The following is a 21,259-nucleotide window of genomic DNA, read 5'->3' as shown; positions in this document are numbered from 1 at the left end:
CTTACTTAGAAAAACCCATACTTGGCACAAAGGTTAGGTTGACAGATTAGTGATTTTTTGATTAAAAAGGCAAGTGAGGGTATAACCTATGTTAGACAATTTCCTGCCCTGGGAAAGAGAGAGAAGGGAGGGAGAGAGTCTGAATCACAAAATGTTAGAAAACAATTATCAAAAATGGTTTCTACATATAATTGAAAAAGAGTAAAATTCAATCAAAAAAGAAATGATGAACAGGATGAGTTAAAAAAATACCTGGAAATATTTATATGAACTGGCCCAAGGTGAAATGAACAGAACCAAGAGAACAGTGTATAACAGTAACAGAATTACCAAATGATGATCAACTGTGAAGGAGTAAACTATTGTCAGCAAAATAAGGTCCCAAGATAAACCCAAGGGACTCATGATTTAAAAAAAAAACAAAAACAAAAAAAAAAAACCAAGCCAAAAAAACCTCAATCCTCAGCCAAAGTAGGAACTGTAGAATCAGATTGCAAATCAAAGCATACTATCCTCTACTTTATTTCCTTCATGTTTTTTTTTTAATCTAATATAGCATAAGGGTCTTCAGTCAAGACATAAGGAATATGGAAATATGAATTGCATGAAAACACTGGTATAGCCTATACCAGACTTTTTACTGGCTTGGGGAAAGAATGAGGAAAGGAAGGAGAGAATCTGAATTGTAAAATATCAGAAAACAATTGTTCCTACATGTAATCGAAAAAAATTAATTAAAAAAAACACACAAAAAGCAGTGTTTTTTTTGTTTTTTTTGTTTTTTTTTTTTACCTTAAAACATTTATTTGAGAGAAGCCCTCTGGTCATTTTGTGAGCATGGCGGGTTTGTAATACTACAACTGTCTTTTGAGAATGTAATTGAGATATTTGAATCCTTACCTGAACAATCTGTTCTTCGACCAAATGAACATTAGAAAACTGTAAATCAATCCTTAGATATCAATTTTTTAAAAGAAAAATATTTTACATATAAAATTGGATCTCAAAATACCTCCCAGTCATATGCTATTAAAGTTTCTGGTTTAATATATATGTCTTTGTAATATTCAATTACAATTCAAATACAATTACAATTTATTTTCCCTTTCAAAGGAAGGAACAGGAACTGGAACTGTAATTTCACTGATATTGAGAATACTTACAGTGAAGAAAATTTTTCTATCAATGCAGGTCAGGACCTTCTAGGCAACTTATGGTCTTAATGAATTGTCTAGAACACTGAGAGATAAAGTGCTTTGCTAAGTTCATATTATGGGAAGTAGAAAAAGACTCCAGGTTTTTCTTACACCAACTACTTAGCCACTATATTATATTGCCTTCAAGTGAAAACTACTACTTTTTGAGGAGTGTGATTGTGATTGTGAACACGAACTCAAGCTTTTAAAAAAAAAAAAACAAATGCTGGCTATAGTATTACACGTGTACTTAATTATGAACACATAATTAATTTTTTTTTTATCCTGGGAGCATAGGGCCACAACCAGTAGGCAATGGGTCACACAGTCGCTCAGGGTCACCAAGCTGGGAAGTGTCTGAGCCCAGGTTTGAACCTAGAACGTTTCATCTCTAGGCCTGGCTCTCAATCCACTGAGCTAGCCCAGCTGCCCCTACTTTAGGTTGCAGTTTCTTTAGCAGATGTAGTTTTTACAGAGTGGGGTTGCTAGCCCCACGCCCAACCCTCCTCCTTTTTCATCCAGGCTAGGGACCGTCCTTGGCCCAGGAGTGGTAAGGGTGGGCAATAGGGGTCAAGTGACTTGCCCAAGGTCACACAGCTGGAAGTGTCCGAGGCCGGACTTGAACCTAGGACCTCCAGTCTCTAGGCCTGGCTCTCAATCCACTGAGCCACCCAGCTGCCCCCCCCATAATTAATTACGTGTACTTAATTATTTAAAGAGGTTGTTTCTGGGGTAGTCTCAGAAATCTAGAAACCTTCTCGAATAAGGAAATCAAGTATTTAAATCTCCTGTCCCGAGTCCCATCTAGATCTATTTTCGCTATGAAAATTTTATTAATTGTAATTCTATTCAAACTGTATTCTCTGGTAATATGAGCATATCTAAGACATGATTTGGCAAAAAAAATAGAAAGAAAGAAAGAATTTGGTAATGTTGACATTAGGAGTGGTAAGGTAGTGTGCTGATTTCCTTCTAAGTACATGCAGAAAAGAATTTTTTTTTTGCTTTTACTGGGATGATATAATGGATGCCAAAGTGAACACACATGGAAAATGATAATAAAAATATTAATTAGAAGCAGGCAAACAATGCTGCTTTCACAAATTGTAGTCAAACTCTTATTCCCTAAATGCACTTTTAAGCATGTTGAAAATCTCACTATTTTATTAGGTCAGATGAACTTGTTTCCATATTAATGACCTGAAAGAGAAATTTATCTAAAACTTGTCTGAGATCTCCCCGAAAGGGATACCACTTGAAGAGTTCACGGAGAGAATTCAATTTCATTGCACCAATTTTTATTCATATATGTAGATAAAGCATATTTGTCTTACTTAATACATTTGTTTCCAAAAACCCAACTTGGGATTTAAAGCTTTCTGTATTAGTTGGCAGGGCAAGATACAGGCTGAACACCCTTTAGCTCCAAGGCTTTTGCAAAGTTAATTTCCAGAGCTTTGGCAGTGCCTTTGGTGAGTTTCAGTGAGCGGATGCATCCTCTGAATGGGATATTGGTTTTTAGACCAACCCAATTGAGGCCATCTGAAAAACAAAAGGCAAAGGGGTTATTCCATGAGGAGACTTTTAGTTACCTGGGCATTTGATCACTCATTAGCTCAACAATTCCACTTGGAAGGCCAGCCTGATTAAGGATTATAATACCAATATTTTAAACTATGGAAAGAAAATGCTACGGTTATTTTAAGCTCATCAGATATGGAAGTTTCTGTACTATAATTTTTCAGAAATATCAACCCAGGAATTGGGGTTGGAATTGATGAATTTATAGCTGTGAAAACTGCAAAATGTGAAATTTAAAGAAAGGCACGCATTTGCTGAAGCAGAAAATAAGGAATCTAAAAACAAATGACTAAAAGCTCATGGTATAAAAACTCTGTTACAGTCTTTAAACCATGAGAAAAATTTTTCTGTGAAATCCAAAGGATTTAAAAAACATTTTTGTAAAAGCTGCTTTCTTTTTAAAGGAAGAACTCCTAGAAGTGGGCCTGAAATTTAGTTTACCACTCATTCAGTGTCATCGCTCATTGAATATAGCAATGAGCTTATAAGGTTCTGCTTTCATTCATAATATCTTTGATTTTTCAGGAGTGACAGAAAAGTGAGTACCATTAAAACTCAGATAGCAGCTCTGGAGATAGAAACTATACAGGTTCCCAATCTACCTAATATTTATTCCATTTTAAAATATGGTTGTGATTATTTTGCATTTCTTTGTGTGAGAAGAAAAGTTATATGTAAATGTGGATCTATTTCTCTTATATTACAATGATGAAAAGCAGCTCTTGGTGTTTTAAAAATTATTACTGTATTTATTACTCACATATGTACTTGGCTTATTTTGAACAAAGTACTTGGTCAATCTTGTTTATGGGTACTTTACATAACTCTCTGTGGTTCATATGCTGTTTTTAATATGCTGGGTAGGGCTTTTAAATGAAGTTTTTGCTAAGGTTTCTTTGTAATATGAATATGAGCTGTTTAACAACCTAAGGGGAAAGTCAGCTATGTTTAACCCAATGATTTCGAGTACCTCCGGAAGTAATTTCATAAACTGATTTTTATGATTCCCCTAGCATGTTAATCAAAAAAGCAAGAGAGAGAACAACTGCTTGGAATGTAGTTTAGGTTAGATATTTCATCTGTTCTGAGCCAAATTCATTTCCTGTATTCTCAAACTTCCCACCAATGAAACTCAACCCATATGTTTTACGTAAGACATTCACTCATTTAAGTCATTTGGGATTTTTGTGGAAGGAGTTACAGAATTTGGCCTTAAAGGTACTAATACACATTTTCTGGAGAATCTGATACTAAATTTCAATATTTTCAACATTTTCCAATGGACAAATACATCATTTATATAAGAATCGGAAGCAACAAATCCTAGTTAGTTTTGTCCAACCTTATAGCATTTTATAAAGGTGAATTATTGTTGACTGTCATTATCTGAACTCACCTGGGTACCCTCCGACAAAGACAGGATCATTTGTATCAGCTGATGTAGATGCAGTGTTTGAACTCTGAGCTGCCACCTGATTCCCATCCACTGTCAATTCTAGTCGGTGTTTGATTTTGTTTGCAGTCACCTTATGCCACTGGCCATCACACAAAGTTCCGGGGACACCAGCATCATAAGTAGCAGTGAACCAGCCTGCCCCATTATCCACGTGGAACATGAGCTGGGGTCGGGAAAATCAAACAGTTATGAATTGCCTAGTAAGAGTAATGTCTTCCCCATCCTAAATCTGATAAATTAGCAGCGCTGACTGAAGGAAAAATAGAGAACAGGGCCACTAGATTCAAGTAAACACAGTTAAGTCATATCAAAACAAACCTGACAGGAACTTAAATATAAATAAGATCAGTAGGGGTTACAAATCCTCATTTTGCTTCTGGGCATTATGAGTGCGTGTGGGTGTATTTGTGGGAGGAAGACCAATAGTCAAGTTATGCTAAGCTGGTAATAAGAATTTTGTCATTTGAATATTTGAAATCCATTTGGAAGCCAGATAACAAGGATTTAGTAGACAGGCAACAGTCGTAAAGCTCTTAGCCCTTTCTCTCCCTAGACCGGATAGTACAGACCAAAATGTTTTACTGAAATGCTTCTCAGATTTCTTTATACTTGCTAGATCTCTTGCAAATGCTTTCCACTTGTCACCCAACTCTCACCTGTGGCTTCAAGATGCTGTAGTGTATGAGGCGGCCACATCCTGGTAAAACATCTTAACAGGAGGGCTCTCTCTGGTTAGGCTATTAGCACATATTGTGAGTCCAGCAGAAGGAAGCAGCAGGTGCCTTCCCTGCATTTATATATTTTACTATTACATCTTTTATCCATCGATGGATGGGACCTCAAAGACTATCTAATCCAACCCCCACATTTTCCAGATGAGGAAACTAAGGCATAGGTCAAACAGTAAAGATCAGTGGTGAAATTTGAATGCAGGACCACTGAACACTACCCCCTCTTTGTACTCTACCAAACATTTTAAGCTACTTGGGGACACCTTTGTTCTCCATGAACCCAATTTGGTTCCTTTCACACAGTAGTCACTTAATGGATATTTTAAATTGGATTCATTCTCTGTGTTCCTGGCTCTTTCTCCATGTTGTGTTACTATTTATTGCAGCAGGAGCTTGGACCTTTAGGTGAGTTTTCACAAAATCTTAGTTGGAACGTACCTTAGGGCTGGGTCCAATTAATACTGGAGTAGTATTCCCTCTACCAACTTCCTGACAAGGGGTCATCCAAGCTTTGCCCAAAGACTTCTAGTGATAGGGCAGCCCATCATCTCATGAGGTAGCCCATTCTGCTCCTGATGAGTTTTAAGGATTAAGAAGTTCTTTCTAAAAATTATATCTCATCTTATATCTGGTTGGTTGCAATGTTCAGAGAAGGTACTGTTGAAGAATAATCCCTATCTGGCACATAAAATGATCATGGAGTTTCTTTCTACTTCCTTTCTTCCTTGTATCCCTCCACAGTTAAAATCAGACACAAACAACTGCTCTCAGATATATGATCACCTAGTCAAATTACTAAATATTAAGTACTTACTGGATGCTAGGCATAGTAAGCATTAGGGATTCAACAAAAGACAAAAAACAAACCCCCAAATCCTACCAATCAAAACCAAGCCAAAGTAACAAACAATAATTCCTGCCCCCAAGGAATACACAATCTAACCAGAAAGACAAAATTAAAACAACTGTTGTTTGTACATTAGTTCTTTGTTTTTGAAGAGGACCTACCACTCCTCCAGCTCAATATAATAAACTCCAGTGGTTCCCAAACAGAAAGTCTTCTCTTCAACATTTAGTCATTGGCAACTTGGCCCCTTTATAACTTTACTGTCCTTAAAAAAGGGTTTTTAAAAAAAGAAAAAAAGATCTAGTGCTAGTCTACACTGTGCAAAATAGGTCTTTTGAGAGAATTAAATACATTTAGCCTTAAGACAAATTCAGAGAATGTATACATTTAGGAAATGAATTAAGACAGGAGCCAGGGGAAGGTTTCTATCTTATGAGGCACTCTACTTACATTCAATATAATTAAACTTATCTATAAAGAGGCCAAATATAGAATTTCCAAAGCATTTTCACGACCATCAATAATTTGCAATGCTGGCCTGATTGGTGCCACTCACTTTTTCATCCACCAGTTCAATGCCCATGCCATCCATTTTTTGGCTGCTGATTCCCAAGAGAATACCAGTGGTTCTAGTTGTCCGGAATTCAAACTCCACAAGAAGGTCCAATCCTACTTTGTAGGCTCCAACTGTAGAAAGAAAGAGGAAAAGCAATTCTGAGTCCTAAGATGTTCACCATGAAGATTTTGCACATCTCATTTCAAATGAACCTTTCATTCAGGTGAAAAAAACCCCAACAAACATTTATTAAGTATTAATTATGTGAAAGGTGCTAAATATTAAGTACTGGCTGAATGAATGACAAATTCTCTGTCCTCAAGGAGGATATAATCTAAAAAGGCCATGGCATGTGCATGCAAAAACATTATAAAACAAGGCAGGATGTAAAAGAGATGAATAAGAATTCCAAAATATTTTCAGAAAATCTGGGGAGAAAACATGCTTAATGGGAGGGAATTAAGAAATGGTAAACAAAGGGAGAGTACGGTTCCAACAAATAGAAATGAGGAGGGAATATGATAGTTATGAAGATGTCCTCTGAAAATGCATAGATGAAAGAATGCAGGGTAAAATTGGGAAATAGTTTTTAATTAAGTTTGACTGGAAGATGAAGGGGAATAATGTGAAATGAAGTTGTCAAAATGGGTTATAAACAGATTATGAAAGTCCTTAGATGGCAGGATAAGAGGTTTTTTTCTTATTCTTTAAGTAATGGGGAGTTACTGATGATTTTTAGAATCATGGGGGTGATGTGGTCAAATCTGTAATACTGTTGACTGTAGTTGATACCCACTAAAATGGTAATCAAGAATCACATGATTATATCTGATCATTTAAGAAGTTTCTCCCTTAGGATGCTGATGAAAATTTAAGTAACATGAATATTAATATTATCATTTTATAGATGAAGGAGAAGGACAAAGATATGTTTCTCTTTCAGTTCAGGCAAGAATAGATAGCTGCTTTGGTACCTTTCAATTCTGAAATTTTGTCACTCTATGAAGTTACTTGCTCTTGGTCAATCTATTTCCATTTGCTAGGGACTGGACTTGAATCTAGATTTTCTGAATCTAAGATCTATGTTATTTTAATATAATTAAATTTAGGAAGTGTTAATTAATTTATGTCACTAGGAAACAGATGAAAAATTAAACTCTAATAATCTTTAAGACAAGGGACTAACTACATAATTGAGAGAGAGGGGGATCCAATTAAATTCAGTGAGCTTTTATTAAGTGCTTTCTATGTGTTATACTGTGCTAGAAGCTGGGGATACAAGGTTAGGAAGATAAACAATCCCTGCTCTCAGGAAATTTACATTCTACTGGACACAACATCCATTTAAGTAAATACCACGTAAGTTAGATGGTGAAGGGGCCTGAAAACACAATAAGAGATTTGAGAGAGAGATGACTGGAGAGAAATCAGGGAAAATGTTTCATGGAAGTAGAAGCATCAATTTTCAAAAAAACAGAAGTATGGATAGATTGGGAGAGTTTTTCTAAGATTGAAATGGAGGAGATAATATTTATTCATAAAGACCCTTATTTCCTGACTTAGAATTGATATTAAATCCCAATTCCAAGGCAGAAAACAGTAAGGGTTCGGCAGTTGGGGTTAAGTGACTTGCTCAGGGTCACACAATTAAAAAAATGTCTGAGACCAGGTTTGAATGTAGGACCTCCCATCTACAGTCCTGGCTCTCTATCCATGAGCCACCTACCTGACCCCTCTGCCCCCATAGCTATTTAATAAGTGGTTTCAAGAGCATACCTTAATGACCTCAATAAGTTTACCAAATTCCTCAAATGTTGTCTTTATTGGAAGAGATAACATACTCTCATAGTATCTAACATTTTGTGGCTTACACAAACATTGACAAATCATGCACTCCAGTAATCCCCACTAGAAAATTCTTCAACATTATCCATATGCATGGAAACTTTAGGAAAGATTCATCAGTCAGTCAATAAGCATTTATTAAATGCCTACTATGTGCCAGGCACTTCACTAAGCACTGGGAATGGAAAGAAAGGCAAAAATAATCCCTGTTCACAAGGAGAATATATTCTTATGTGAGAGAAAACATAAATAATTAGTTCCAAACAAGAAATATGCAGAATGGATAGAGTGTAATATCAGAGGATTAGGCATGGGGATGGGGTGGGGGGGGAGGGAGAGGAATAGACTTGGAAAGTCTTGTTATGGAGGGAGGAGCTGAGTCCCAAAGGAAGCCAGAAAATCCAAGAGATGGAGTTGTAGGGGACCAGCATTCCAGGCTTGGTGTGCAGCCAGTGTAGAGACAATGAGATGATTCATAAGAATGTCATGTTCAAGGAAATGAAATTAGGGCAATATGAGTAGATTGTAGCATGCATCGAGAGAATAAAGTATAAGAAGTCAGGTAATTAAGAGCTTTAAAAACCAAACAGAGGAGTTTGCATGTGAACATTTAGGTAATAGGGAGCTACTGGAACTCTTTCAGTAAGAGGATGAAATGGTTTAACTCATGCTTTAGAAAAATCACCTTGGTAGCTCAATGGAAGATGGATTGGAGTGAGGATATACTAGAGAAAGGGAGATAAAGAAGCTGTTTTAATAGTCCAAGCCAGAGTCAAAGAAGTAAGAGAAATGTATCTACCTTACAAGATAGAAAGAGAAAATAAGCCTGATCAGGAATCACATCATGATGAATAGATGTTGTTTTTTTTTTAAACCCTTACCTTCCTTCTTCGAGTCAATACTGTGTATTGGCTCCAAGGCAGAAGAGTGGTAAGGGCTAGGCAATGGGGGTTAAGTGACTTGCCCAGGGTCACACAGCTAGGAAGTGTCTGAAGCCAGATTTGAAACTAGGATCTCACGTCTCTAGGCCTGGCTCTCAATTTACTGAGCTACCCAGCTGCCCCCCTATGAACAGAGCTTTTTAAAGTACAATCTAAACATATGCCTCTTCCCATAGAACTGCATCTTTCATATAATAAAAAGAGTCTCCAAAGAATTGAAAATTAATACCACACAAAAGGCAACAGAGCAGCTTAAATGTAATAGGAGTGAATAGGCTGTAGCATATATGCCAATGAGACCTTTCAAAGAAAAGGAGAAAAAGATGTTACTGGGGAAGTGTATGGATGGTAGGAAGCAAAAATGGGCTGGTCACAAGGGATGGACTGTCTAAAGGCTCCATTTGTATCTTCATGATGTCAGACAAGAGGAAGGAAAGTCCCCAAGTGTGTTGCATGAATGCCATTGGGCAAAAATATGGGAGGATGAAGGAAAAAGGTAAACAAGATGGGTAGGTTTAGCCAGTTTATGATATACTATGATATGTCCTGAAAGAGAAAATAATCCAGGAATTAGGAGACTTTTTTTCAACTAGTATGAAAATCACCTAGACACATATTCACACGCACATATACATATATGTACAAACAAATATAAATTACATATCATATATTTATACAGTGCATGCTATAAAATTTATAACGTGCAAATGTATTCATTTTATATCATGCATATATATTATTCATGTATATGTGTATATATTATAGATATATATTTAATTTATAACATGAAAGAAACCCATTAGCCTCACCTGCTTTGGCAAAACCTGTTCCGTCAAAATATGTCCCTTTTTGAGCATTTGCAAAACATGTGCCAATATTGAAGCTGGAGGTTGGATTTTCAAGGTCTGTAGGAGCCTCTGCCATTTTAAGATTCTTCATGCATCCATCAATACTATAGACAACCTAGATTTCAAAACAAATACTTAAAGTGTTTACAAGCTTTTACCCTCACCAAGAGACATTATTAGAAGTGAGGAACTATTTAAAGGAAATAATCGGTTACTGCTGGGATAATTCTAAAGGCTGACCTGGTTTAAACCTAGAGGTTTTAGGATGTATATTGAGAGCATTTGGATTACTGCCACCCAGGTATTCTGCATCTTGCCTGACATATATAAGAAGGGGATTCTTTTTTTGAGGGCAAAGATTCTCACTTTTTTGTCTGTACAGTCCCTCGTATGGTACCTGGCATATAGTTGATATAATAATGGGTTTTGATTGGTTGATTATATGTTTAATGATCCTTATTGTAATCAGTTCCACAATAGTACAAATGTGTCAAAGAATCACCCATAGGGCTCATATGTCTACTGTTGCTAATAATCTATTTTATTGTAAATTATATTAAGAATAAAGTTTTCAAAACCTTAAAATCTTTTTCCTATACTTATGCAACTAAAGAGTCATCTAGACTTTTAAAATAATAACCTTTTCCCATTTGGATAATGGAATTCAAGCCAATCCCTTTTACCACTTTTCTGAACTGGTTATATTGATTTTGACTTCCATTTTTGATGGCCAAAGATAATGCATTCAGCAGATAATAAATTCAATGCAAAGAAATTAGCTCTGGTGTTTTCAGAAAGAACCCAAGTCTGCCCATGCCTCTAAGCTGAAAACATCAAATTAGTACTTTTTTTGAATAGCAATACCTTGTTTTTGTATAATACTATTAAGTTTAGAAGATCTTTTAACCCATGTTATTCTATTTAAGTTTCCTCAAAAGCCTCTAAGGAAGGATGCTACAGTTGAAGGACATGCAAATTTGGTCTGGTGCCAGTGTACTCGTTTTATAAATGAAGAGATACAGCCAGAATCTGGATAGTAAGTATCATTCATAATTTGAACCCTGAACCCATGACTTTAAATTTAGTGGGTTTTTTTCCATTGGCCCATACTGTTATCAACACAGCTTTAACACTGTCTCCATTTTGTAGAAAAGGACACTGAGGTTTAAGACAGTTTAATATTTTGACAAGGTCTACAAAGCTAGATGAACATGTGCTAACAATTTTTGTTTGTTTTACTTTTTTGTTTCTAGAATTGTGATTTTATCTGGCTCCAAAGATATACAAGTGTTCTTGCAATGCATACCCATAGAGTACCAAGATGCTAAATGCTGGGGTGTCGAGCTATTAAATGTTCTTAAATGTCACAGAGACATTATGTATTAAAGGCAGGACATGAGCTTACTTTTGTACAGGTAATCCCCTGTTGATACAAATGTGAGACATTGTGATGAAGTAAAAAAGAACATCTTATTGGAATTGGGGGTAGTCATTCACTAGTTTCAATCTTTATCTGACTTTTCATGACCCCATTTGGGATTTTCTTGGCAAAAATATTGGAGTGGTTTGCCATTTTCTTCTCCAGCTCATTTTACGGATGAGGAAGGCAAATAGGGTTAAATGACTTGCCCAGGGTCACACAGCTAGTAAGTATCTGAAGCTGCATTTGAACTCAGATAAGAAGCATGCTATCTACTGTGCCATCTTGTTGGAGAAGAAAATTATTTTGAGTCTCCACCAGTATACATTATATTTTAAATAGATTTTTAAACATTTTGTTATAGTTTTCTTTTCCAGATAACATACAGAACCAATTTTTAATCAGTTAAATAAGTTTTACAAAAAGTTGAGAAAAGTACTGCTTTACTGTTGTGATGACCAGAAAAAATTCAAGGTCCAGATAAACCCCGCTAACACAACAATATTGAAAATCCTTACTGGACCAATTCTTCTTGTTGTGTAGTTGATGGGCAGCCCTCCAACATATAGCATCCCCACAACATCCAGGATATCAGCTTTCTTGGGGCTGGTTGTCCTGTTGGAAGCACCATCAACATATAGGATTCCTTCTTGTTTGGTCCGGAAGATCTTAATCTATTTTTTCAAAGAAATGTCAAATTAAGTAGTCATATTAGCCAAAATTGGACAGATTCCATATGTACAAAGAGATATGAATTGGGAACTTCTAGTCCTCATGAAGTTAAAGAGATTTTGTAGGTCAAGTTTCATTCAGATTAAAGAACTGTAGCTGAGATTGTTGAGTTTCTGAGATAGAAAATGGAATGAGGAAACAGTAGTTGTTTATTTGAAAAAAAGAGTAAAACAATTTATCATGAACCTCCATAGACTCCTTGTGATGATAGGGATTTATGTTCACTAAAACAAAACAAAAACACTAATGTAAAATTTTAAAAGTTCATTAGTTCAGTTGAGCGAGGGCCAATTAAGTTGGGCCAAACCAACACAATTTCAGAAATGCTACATTACTCGATTTAATAAGCCACCTCCTTTACACAATTAATTAACAGCAGTGCCAGTAGAACTGTTCTAGCATTTCCTTGGCAGCTGAATCAGATGGATTGCTAAAAAGCACCAGAAGGAATATGACAGATGATAATATTGAGCTAGTAGGGTCAGTGTTTCTTGTATAGAGCAAAATATGGAGAATAAAAGACTGTTTTGGAAATAAGAAGCCTGGTGCATGAAGAGAGGAAAAGGATTCTATAAGCCAATGAAATATCAGTGTAAATTTATAGATGCAATGCATTGGGTTTTTAACTTGTTTTGCTTATAGCACCATATTTGCTTTCTATGATATAGTTGGGAGAATCTTATGTAGAATTCGAGGGAGCTTAGCACATGCTCTTCAAAGCAGAGCTAGATCAAGATTTAGGCCAGGAAAGACCTTCAAATACGAATTCCAGTTTGGAATGAGAGTACCTACTTTCCCCAAATTAAAAAAAAAATCTTAACTGATATCATTACAAAGTATGATTGTTTACTTCCTTATCTCAACAAGAGATCACATTTAAAAGCAATATATTTAACTGGAGAGAAGAATACATATTAAACGTTACTTAATGATCAGTTATAAGTCAGTAAGCACATTTCTAATTTCCAAGTTAATAATGTACTTGACCACATTAAAAAAATTTTCTTTAATGTACATTTCTCTGGCTCTTTTTGCATGGGATGGATATTACAAGTATAGATAAATTAATAATGCTAAAACCTGACATCAAGTGATAAATAGAACTTAAAGTTAAAAAATGTTTTTTGACAATTTGTAGGGTAGAGTAGGTGTGGGGAGAAATAGGGAAGCTTTGCCTTTAAAGTCAGACCCAAGCGTGGAGAGCTTGATGAGTTATTTTCTGAATTACCCCCAGTAAAGAGATATTCTAACCATACTTTCTTTTTCTTTTAAATCAGGTAATGTATCAGCAAGTTTGATCACCACATCAATACAATTCAAGCAAAAACAGGATACTAAAATTGTAAAATGCTTTCTGGACTTTTGATTTAAGTTGCTCCAAATAATTTTTTTAGAAAGTAGACTTATTTAAAACTAAGCTGTTGAGATTTTTATTGGGTCAGGAAGTGCTTCCCCAGATCACACAAAGAGGTATTCATGGTTTCCTGGGAGAGGCCAACAAATTATATTGCCTAAATCTCTCTCTCATACTTTCCCCAGCAACCTCCCTCTTTCCCCCTACTGTTAAGGGTAATACCTGGAAGGGAAATGTGACCACTATTGGAGGAGATCCTCCCAGACATCAACTAAGTTAGGCATTTCCCCATCTCTGCCCTGATACCTTATGCCATTGACCATCATTGATTTTGGTGGAGATCATTGTGCTAGTGTTACCACTCCCAAGATCATAGCTGAAATAGGGCATGCCATTCTTCAGCTGGACTGTTGCAAAATCAGCATGGTTGATCCGAGCCATGTAAAACATCAAACCCGATTCGGCTTCAGTCCGTATTTCAAATTCAATTGTGAGGCTGCAAACATAAGAATTTTCAAAATCAGGAGAAATGTTGAAAGTTTCGTAGTTATTATTAGAAGACCAGGATGGCTATGGATAAGTTGCTGATGTTCAAAGCATACCTCCCCTTTCCCTCAAGTAGAGAATGAAGCAAGGATTCACTTTTTCCTTTTTAAAATGAGTTGGGGGGTGGGGGTGGGATCCTCTTAATAGAGAAATGGAGAACTAAAGTAGCAGGGTATTGCATAGATCACTGTACTGATTGTTTTTCTTTTCTTTTTTTAAAAATCCTTATATCTTCTGTCTTAGAGTTGATACTGTCTGTTCCAAGAAAGAACAAATAAGGGTTAAGTGATTTGTCCAGGAATCTCCCATCTCCAGGCCTGACTATCTCTGTCCACTGAGCCACCTAGTCAACTCTTGACTGTTCTTTAACTTTTTTTTTTTTTCCAGATACAAGGAAAGGCTCTGTATATGGGCGGGTTGTAGGGCTGTTCACATGCAAGAAAAAAATCATTTAAGAGGAAAGCATATGAATACAAATTTTTTAAAAAGATAAAAACAATAAAACAAAACGGGGATAGGCTGGAAATCATATTATGGACATCCTACAGATAGGGAAAATTTACATTTTTCCAAGGTGTAGTGCAGATGCTCTTGGGCACCAAGGATTTAGAGGCTGCACTATGTGAAACAATGATGTTTCATAAACACATCTTATTTAATTCTTAACTATTTTGCTCTGGGTTACAAAAAAATAAAGAGGTATCTGTATTTATTTAACTGGTATGAATGTAAATATTCAGTACTTCATTGATTACTTGTCCTTAGGGCCCAAAGGACAAGGATTTTAAAAAACAATAATCCTCACAAAATATTGTAGGCAAACAGCATTGAAAGGGACTCTAAAATATCTTTTAAATACAAATTCAGTGTGGAAAAGTGAGAGAAGAGGGGCATATAGAAAACATCACATTGGTCAAAATATATAAAGATCTGAGGACATAGTACACATTGCATCAGATAAAGGGATGGCTTGCCTATAGAGTAGCAACCAGTGGTTCCCCATCTGGTGGCTTCTTATTTTAATTAATTATTCTTGCTAACTAGGTAACTAGATAACCTCAGTTTTCAATTCAGTTGCTAACTAGATAAACTCAGTTGTTTTCTAGTTGTAAGACTGTTAGTGCTGTTAGCACAACTTCTAAATTTTGGTACCCTGGAGAAAAGACCGTGTTACCCTGCCTTTGTTAGGGCTTGTCTTATTATTGTTAGATAAACACATGTACAACCCATATCATATTACCTGCCATCTAGGGGAAAGGGGTGGGGTGGGAGAGAGGGAGAAAACATGCACCGCAAAATGTCAGAAAATTATTATTAAAAATTGAATGACGTAATCTGGGAAAAAATTTTTAAATCATATTGTTAGATATCAGAATCAGACATACCTGTTTTTAACTTTGGTGTCATCAAAAGCAATTGCAATATGGCTATTTTTTGAAAGTCCAAACTGCTTGCTCCCTATCAAAAGAGCTGGTTCTGTATCTGCAGCACAGGGTCCCTGTGAAACACCAAGGTGATGGTCAGTGATGGAACTATGGACTTTGCTGCTAAACAAAGAGGGTGCTCTTTCCAATTTGCTTCACGTATACATGCTTTGTGTCTCTAATTAGAGTGTAAGTGGTATAAGGGCAGAGAACATGCTATATTTCTCTTATATCTTCTCACATCATTTAACCCAGTTCTGAGTATCCTGATCAAGACTTACTGATTAGCAACTGAATTAAAAAAAAATTCTCTTTGGAGGAAAAGCGTTGCTTTTATTGTAGGAGTTTATCTACCTTGTAGAGTAATATCCATTAATGATCATTATGCATTCCAGTAACACACTGTCAGACACTTCATCATTATAGGTAGAAATAACCCAGGAGGCACAGGGACACAATTTCAGATCTAAAATGCCCTCTTTACCATGCTGTGGAGCTTGGGGTGGTACACAGAGAGGAAGGCGAAAGCTATGGAGTAGGTATTCTCTCCTACCTCACCAAAGTAGATACTGGCTCCCTAATCCTTAGCTAATGTAATATATATCTATATCTATGTGTAGGTGTATATCTATCTATCTATCTATCTATGTGTATATATGTATATATAAAACCTTTACCTTCTATTTTAGAACTGATACTAAATATCAGTTCCAAGGCAGAAGAACAGTAAGGGTTAGACAATTTGGTTAAGTGACTTACACAGGGTCACACAACTGTTAGGCAATATCTGAGACAACATTTGAACCTAGGACTCCTGTCTCTAGGCCTAGTTCTCTACCCTCTGAGTCATCTCACTGACCTTAGCTAATCTAATATTGCTCCTATTCTTTTAGGATAGATTCATGCTTAAAGATATGACAATCGCCTCTGTCCAACTCTTGAGCAGTGCTTGTTCTTTCCCCTCTTGAGTTACGTTGCTTTGCAAGCAGAGGGGCAGGGTTCTGTCCTGAAGCCATGACTTGCCCTTGACAGACATGCCCCATGAGTCAGTGATAATGTCTGGCCCTACTTAGCTGCCACCAAGAAAGCACTCTGGAAAGAAACACCTTCTAAATCCTTTTGCACTTAGGTCAGCATTAAAATGATCTTTGTTTTCACAAGACATATTCTTTTCTATGCCCAAAAGGTCATAAAACTGTGCATACCCTTTGGTCCTATAATACCAATACTGTGTCTGTATCCCAAAGAGATAATTAAAAAGGGGAAAGGTCCTACTTATACAAAAATATTTATAGCAGCTCTTTTTGTGGTGGCAAAGAATTGAAAATTGAGGGGATGTCCAGAAATTAGGGAATGGCTGGACAAATTGTGGTATATGTTGGAGATACAATATTATTATGCCATAAGAAATGATAAGCAAGATGATTTCAGAAAAAGCTGGAAAGATCTGCATGAACTGATGTGGAGCAAAATAAGCAGAACCTGTAGAACACTATATACAGTAACAACGATGTTGAATGATGATCAAAACTGTGAAAACATGACTACTCTCAGCAATGCAATGATTTGGGATAACAATGAAAGACTTATGACAGGGAATGCTATCCACCGCCAGAAAAAGAACTATTGGAGTCAAATACATACAAATCAAAGGATACTATTTTTCATATCAGTGTATTTATGGTTTTATTTGGGGGTTTTGGTTTTCTGTGAGTGTGATCTTAAAACAATGACCAATAGGGAAATTTTGCATGAAAATATATATAACCCAGTACAATTTGATTGCCATCTCCTGCTGGGGGAAAGGAGACAGTTTGGATCTTATAATTTTGGAAAATGCATGTGGAAAAATTATCATTATATTTAACTGGGGAGATAAAATATCTTTGAATTAAAAAAAGAAAGGGGAAAAAAAAAACTTCACTACTAAATGAAATGACAAAATGTGTACCAAGGATATGAGATCAGGTAATTATATATATTGCTTTACAAACTTTAAGGAGTCATACAAATGCTGGCTATTACAAACATTTCTAAAGAGAAAACAAATGTTTCATACATTTTTTCTTCCAGTGTTTTTTTTTCTTTCCTTATTAAACAAAAGTCTGGTCCTTTAGAAAGTCATGGCATATTTAGACTTTTAAGTTAGTGAATTAAACTTGTAAGTTGGTCTATTCAAACCCTTAATGGCTTGTTGCTAGGAAACCCAGTACATTCTTAGCCATAACTCACTGTAACTAGATTCACGCCATTGAAGCATCAGCATTCTAGGGTGCTCTTCCAGGGACACAAGACGAATAACTAGCTGGGACTTTTCCTTATCTTGCAGCCCTCACTCTCACAGATAAGCAGATCAGGCTGAAATGATGAAGGTCCTCATTCTCTTCCTTCTCAACTTAGGAGTCTATCCAATGGCGATCCTTAAGAAAAAGCATGTACTTGGACCAACACATCTACATTTGAATCCTGCCCTCCTTCACTATGATTGGTCCTAACCTCTGACTAAATGCTGACTTAGAAGAGGTGGCCAGAAAGCAGAATTCAGCAATACCTGCATGCCACTTTGTCCTTTCCTATAGAGTGTGTCTCAGTTGTGATTCATTCCAACATGGGGAATTTTGATTTGAAAAGGAAAATTTTCTTCCCTCCACTCTATCTCTCCCTCCTTCTCTCTTTTTTCTTTTCTTAAGCTAGGCCAAACAGAAAGCAATAGGAGGTAAAATGCTTTTGGTATTATGAAAAGGCTTTTAAGTAACTCTTTATGTTTATACACCCCCCTCCCCCATCGGATGGCTTGTTTTGGGGGCTGGCTATAAAAAGACAAACTGTGGTAACAATCCACACTGATATTCAATGAGCAGTGGGTGGAAATGTTATTCATCTGCACTAATGAACCCTATTTGGGATGAATATACAGCACCTTCCCTAAGACACATTGGCTAACTGCAAAAAATAGCACAGATGGAAAAGTCTTAGTAGCTTTCTATCTCAGCAGCCAATATTACAAATAGAATTGGGGGCTGGGACCGGTGCTAACCATTCACATGTTTGAGATATCTCCATTGCCAAGGAAAATAGCCCCAATAATCTATATACCTTTTCACCCTGCTACGGTCATCTCTGTAAATTCTGTAATAGATTCCTACCTGCAGTGAGTGAATCCATGAGAGGGCAGAATTTGATTAAACTGCTCCAAACTCTCTTAGCAATGGCACAGATTCACTCTTCTCTTTTAAAAGGGGATGATTGAAAAAGTCAGGTAAGAATGAGGAATTAGGGAGTAATGGGTAGGCTGAAGGAATATCACCAAGAGGTCATTTTGATGCAGCTGCCACCCTCTTAGACTTGAAGACTGTAACTTTAAATAGGAAGGTAATTATGAACTTCTCTACTACTACAACACCAATAAGAAAGACAAAATGATATCTGTAGTATTACATGAAACATTTACACTATGTGTCCTAGAGAGCACCTGTACCTTCACACACCAGGCCACCTGGTTGTCTGAGTCTATAAAAACTGTGGTTGAACACGTGTCCCTCAGAACTAGAGGAGTGTACTGTGTTTTTCTATGAAACAGGAAGCTAGCTGATCCTGACCTAAAGGCCACTTCCTGTCTCCCTGGAAAAGGTGCTCTTTAATAATCCAATTCCTTACTGGAAAAGGGCAAGCCTTTAAATAGATCATCAGGACTCAGGTGTTCTTAACCAGAGGTCAGCAAACTTAGGAAACAACCACCGCCATTTTTAAAAATTGCTATTTCAATATAATTGGTTTCCTTTTTAGTCCTATGCATTTTTACTATAGGCATTTAAAAAGCGTTATTCTGAGAAAGGGTTCACAGGTTTCACCAGAATGCCAATGGGATCTATGACCAAAAAAAAAAAAACAAAAACAAATTTAGAATCCATGATTTAGGCAGTTCCCACAGATAATGGAAAGTCTGAAAGCAGTTGTCACCACCGAGGCAAAAGATGACATGAACCCCGTGGGCTTGACTTCTGTCACCCGTCAGCCCCAGAAACAGGAAATAACATGAGGCGGAAGCAGTGGTTAATGAAAACACTGTTCTCAGATTAGTCAAGGTCAGAGCAGATAAATAATGGCAACCGACAACAGGTAATTCTAAGTGTTACTGCCAAAGTAGGAAACTGAACCACTTTGGTTTTGTGTCTCCCTAACCTCAATCACCAAGGATGACTCCTGCAATCTGTTTACTATTTGTAACAGGAGGCTAAACAATGAAGTGATCATGCTTTTTTATAAATCTGCTTTTATCCCCTTTGAGGGTCCCCCCCTTCTACTTTCTTGACTCCCCCACATTAGAGATGGGATTTGTGGAGCACTCACTTTCTGGTAGTAGTTTGTAAGATTATTAGTGTTAGAGCTGGGAGGTGGGTTCTTAAAATCATTCTAGGCCAATCTTCTTTTCTTTAGATATGAGAAAATCAAAGACTTCCGAGGAGTTACAAGGTCACATAGGTAATAAGTAGCTGAGCTGGGATTTAGCCATGGGTCCTCAAGTTCCAAAATTAGAGCAAGAGATTTTCCTTCTTATTTTAAAAGAGAAGCAGAAGGTGCCCAAAGATTGGAAAAAAAACAAAAACAAAAACAGAAAGGTATTTTGTCATCTAAGATTTGGGGCTAATTGGCTGCACTGAAGAAGTAGAGCTTTATTTTGACGCTTGTTCTAGAAATCAGGAAGAGGACTCTAGTGAAACGATTTAAAAGGACCAGAAATTTCAATGTACACAATAAGATCCCGTTACTCTGAAATAAGGCGGAGCGTCAGCCTCATCAGGGAGATGTTTTGGCCAGCTTGCTTTGAAAGCACTGACTTTTTAAGCCCTCATTGCAGAGTACCTTTGTTACAAGAGTGCAAACCAATCTCAACGTGTTACAATTCTGCCACCTCGTGGTCAGAATTCCAAAGTAGCGCTACTGTAAGGGGAAAAAACAGTAACCAAAAAATCAGGACACATTGTTTGCTACTTAGTGCCTCATCCTGTTCAATGCAAAACAAGCAGCTACTGAATAACTAGCTATTTTGGGGAAGATCCTAAAACTGGAAAAAATGACTAATTGTGGGTGGCTTGGTGGCTGTATAGACAGGGTAGAGACACTGCATGTTGTTCTAGGGCAGTGGTGGTGAACCTTTTAGAGACTGCAAACTGCAACCCCCACATCGCCTGTGAACCCCCACTGGCCCCCAGACAGGGGAGGGAGGAAGCGCTTCCATTGGGCTACTGGGCAGAGGGGCGGATGGCACGAGAAATATCCTCAGGCATGCGTGGAAAGGGGGAGCAGAGCAGCCCTCCTTCCCCCCACCCCTGGCACTTGTGTCATAGTTTCACCAACAGAGCTCTGGGGAAATTTTTTCTGAAGTGGTCAGAACCATTGATGGATAATGGAAGGAATAACTTTTCACCTTCAGTGCACTATTTTTATCATTCAGGGCAGTAAGAAGAAATAGTTCTTTCCTGTTGCTGGTGGATGGATGGCCCTGGTGAAATGCATTTTTGAACTCTGTCTAGCATTTAGTTAGTTAACAATCACATAGGTTAGATATGAGTTGCTTTCTTCAAACTTGACTTAAATAAGATGTATGGTTTTTCATTTTCATTTTATTTTAATAACAAATTTACACATAATTTTTCCAAAGGGATATGATTCCTGTTGTTTCCGTCCCTTTGCCCTCCTACCTCCTGAAGTTGAAAAGCAATTCAATCTAAGTTGTACACGTATTATCATGCAAAACATTTCAATACTATTCTTTTTTGTA

General features: G+C 36.9%; 1 protein-coding gene across 1 annotated transcript in view; it reads right to left on the bottom strand.

Annotated features, from left to right (window-relative positions):
- Positions 1 to 2,488: 2,488 nt before the first annotated feature.
- LAMA2 (laminin subunit alpha 2) overlaps positions 2,489 to 21,259 on the bottom strand; it is a 625,852-nt gene continuing 607,081 nt past the window's right edge. Inside the window, 7 exon segments of the mRNA XM_044676961.1 lie at positions 2,489 to 2,738; positions 4,174 to 4,396; positions 6,368 to 6,498; positions 9,963 to 10,116; positions 11,940 to 12,095; positions 13,814 to 14,003; positions 15,439 to 15,551. Coding sequence (XP_044532896.1) covers positions 2,581 to 2,738; positions 4,174 to 4,396; positions 6,368 to 6,498; positions 9,963 to 10,116; positions 11,940 to 12,095; positions 13,814 to 14,003; positions 15,439 to 15,551 — 1,125 coding nt within the window. The 3' untranslated portion in view covers positions 2,489 to 2,580.

Source organism: Gracilinanus agilis, chromosome 4 (genome assembly GCF_016433145.1).
Source record: "Gracilinanus agilis isolate LMUSP501 chromosome 4, AgileGrace, whole genome shotgun sequence".
NCBI classification, from domain to species: Eukaryota; Metazoa; Chordata; class Mammalia; order Didelphimorphia; family Didelphidae; genus Gracilinanus; species Gracilinanus agilis.
Note: the sequence above shows the minus strand (reverse complement) of the source record. Positions and strands in the feature narration are given on the sequence as shown.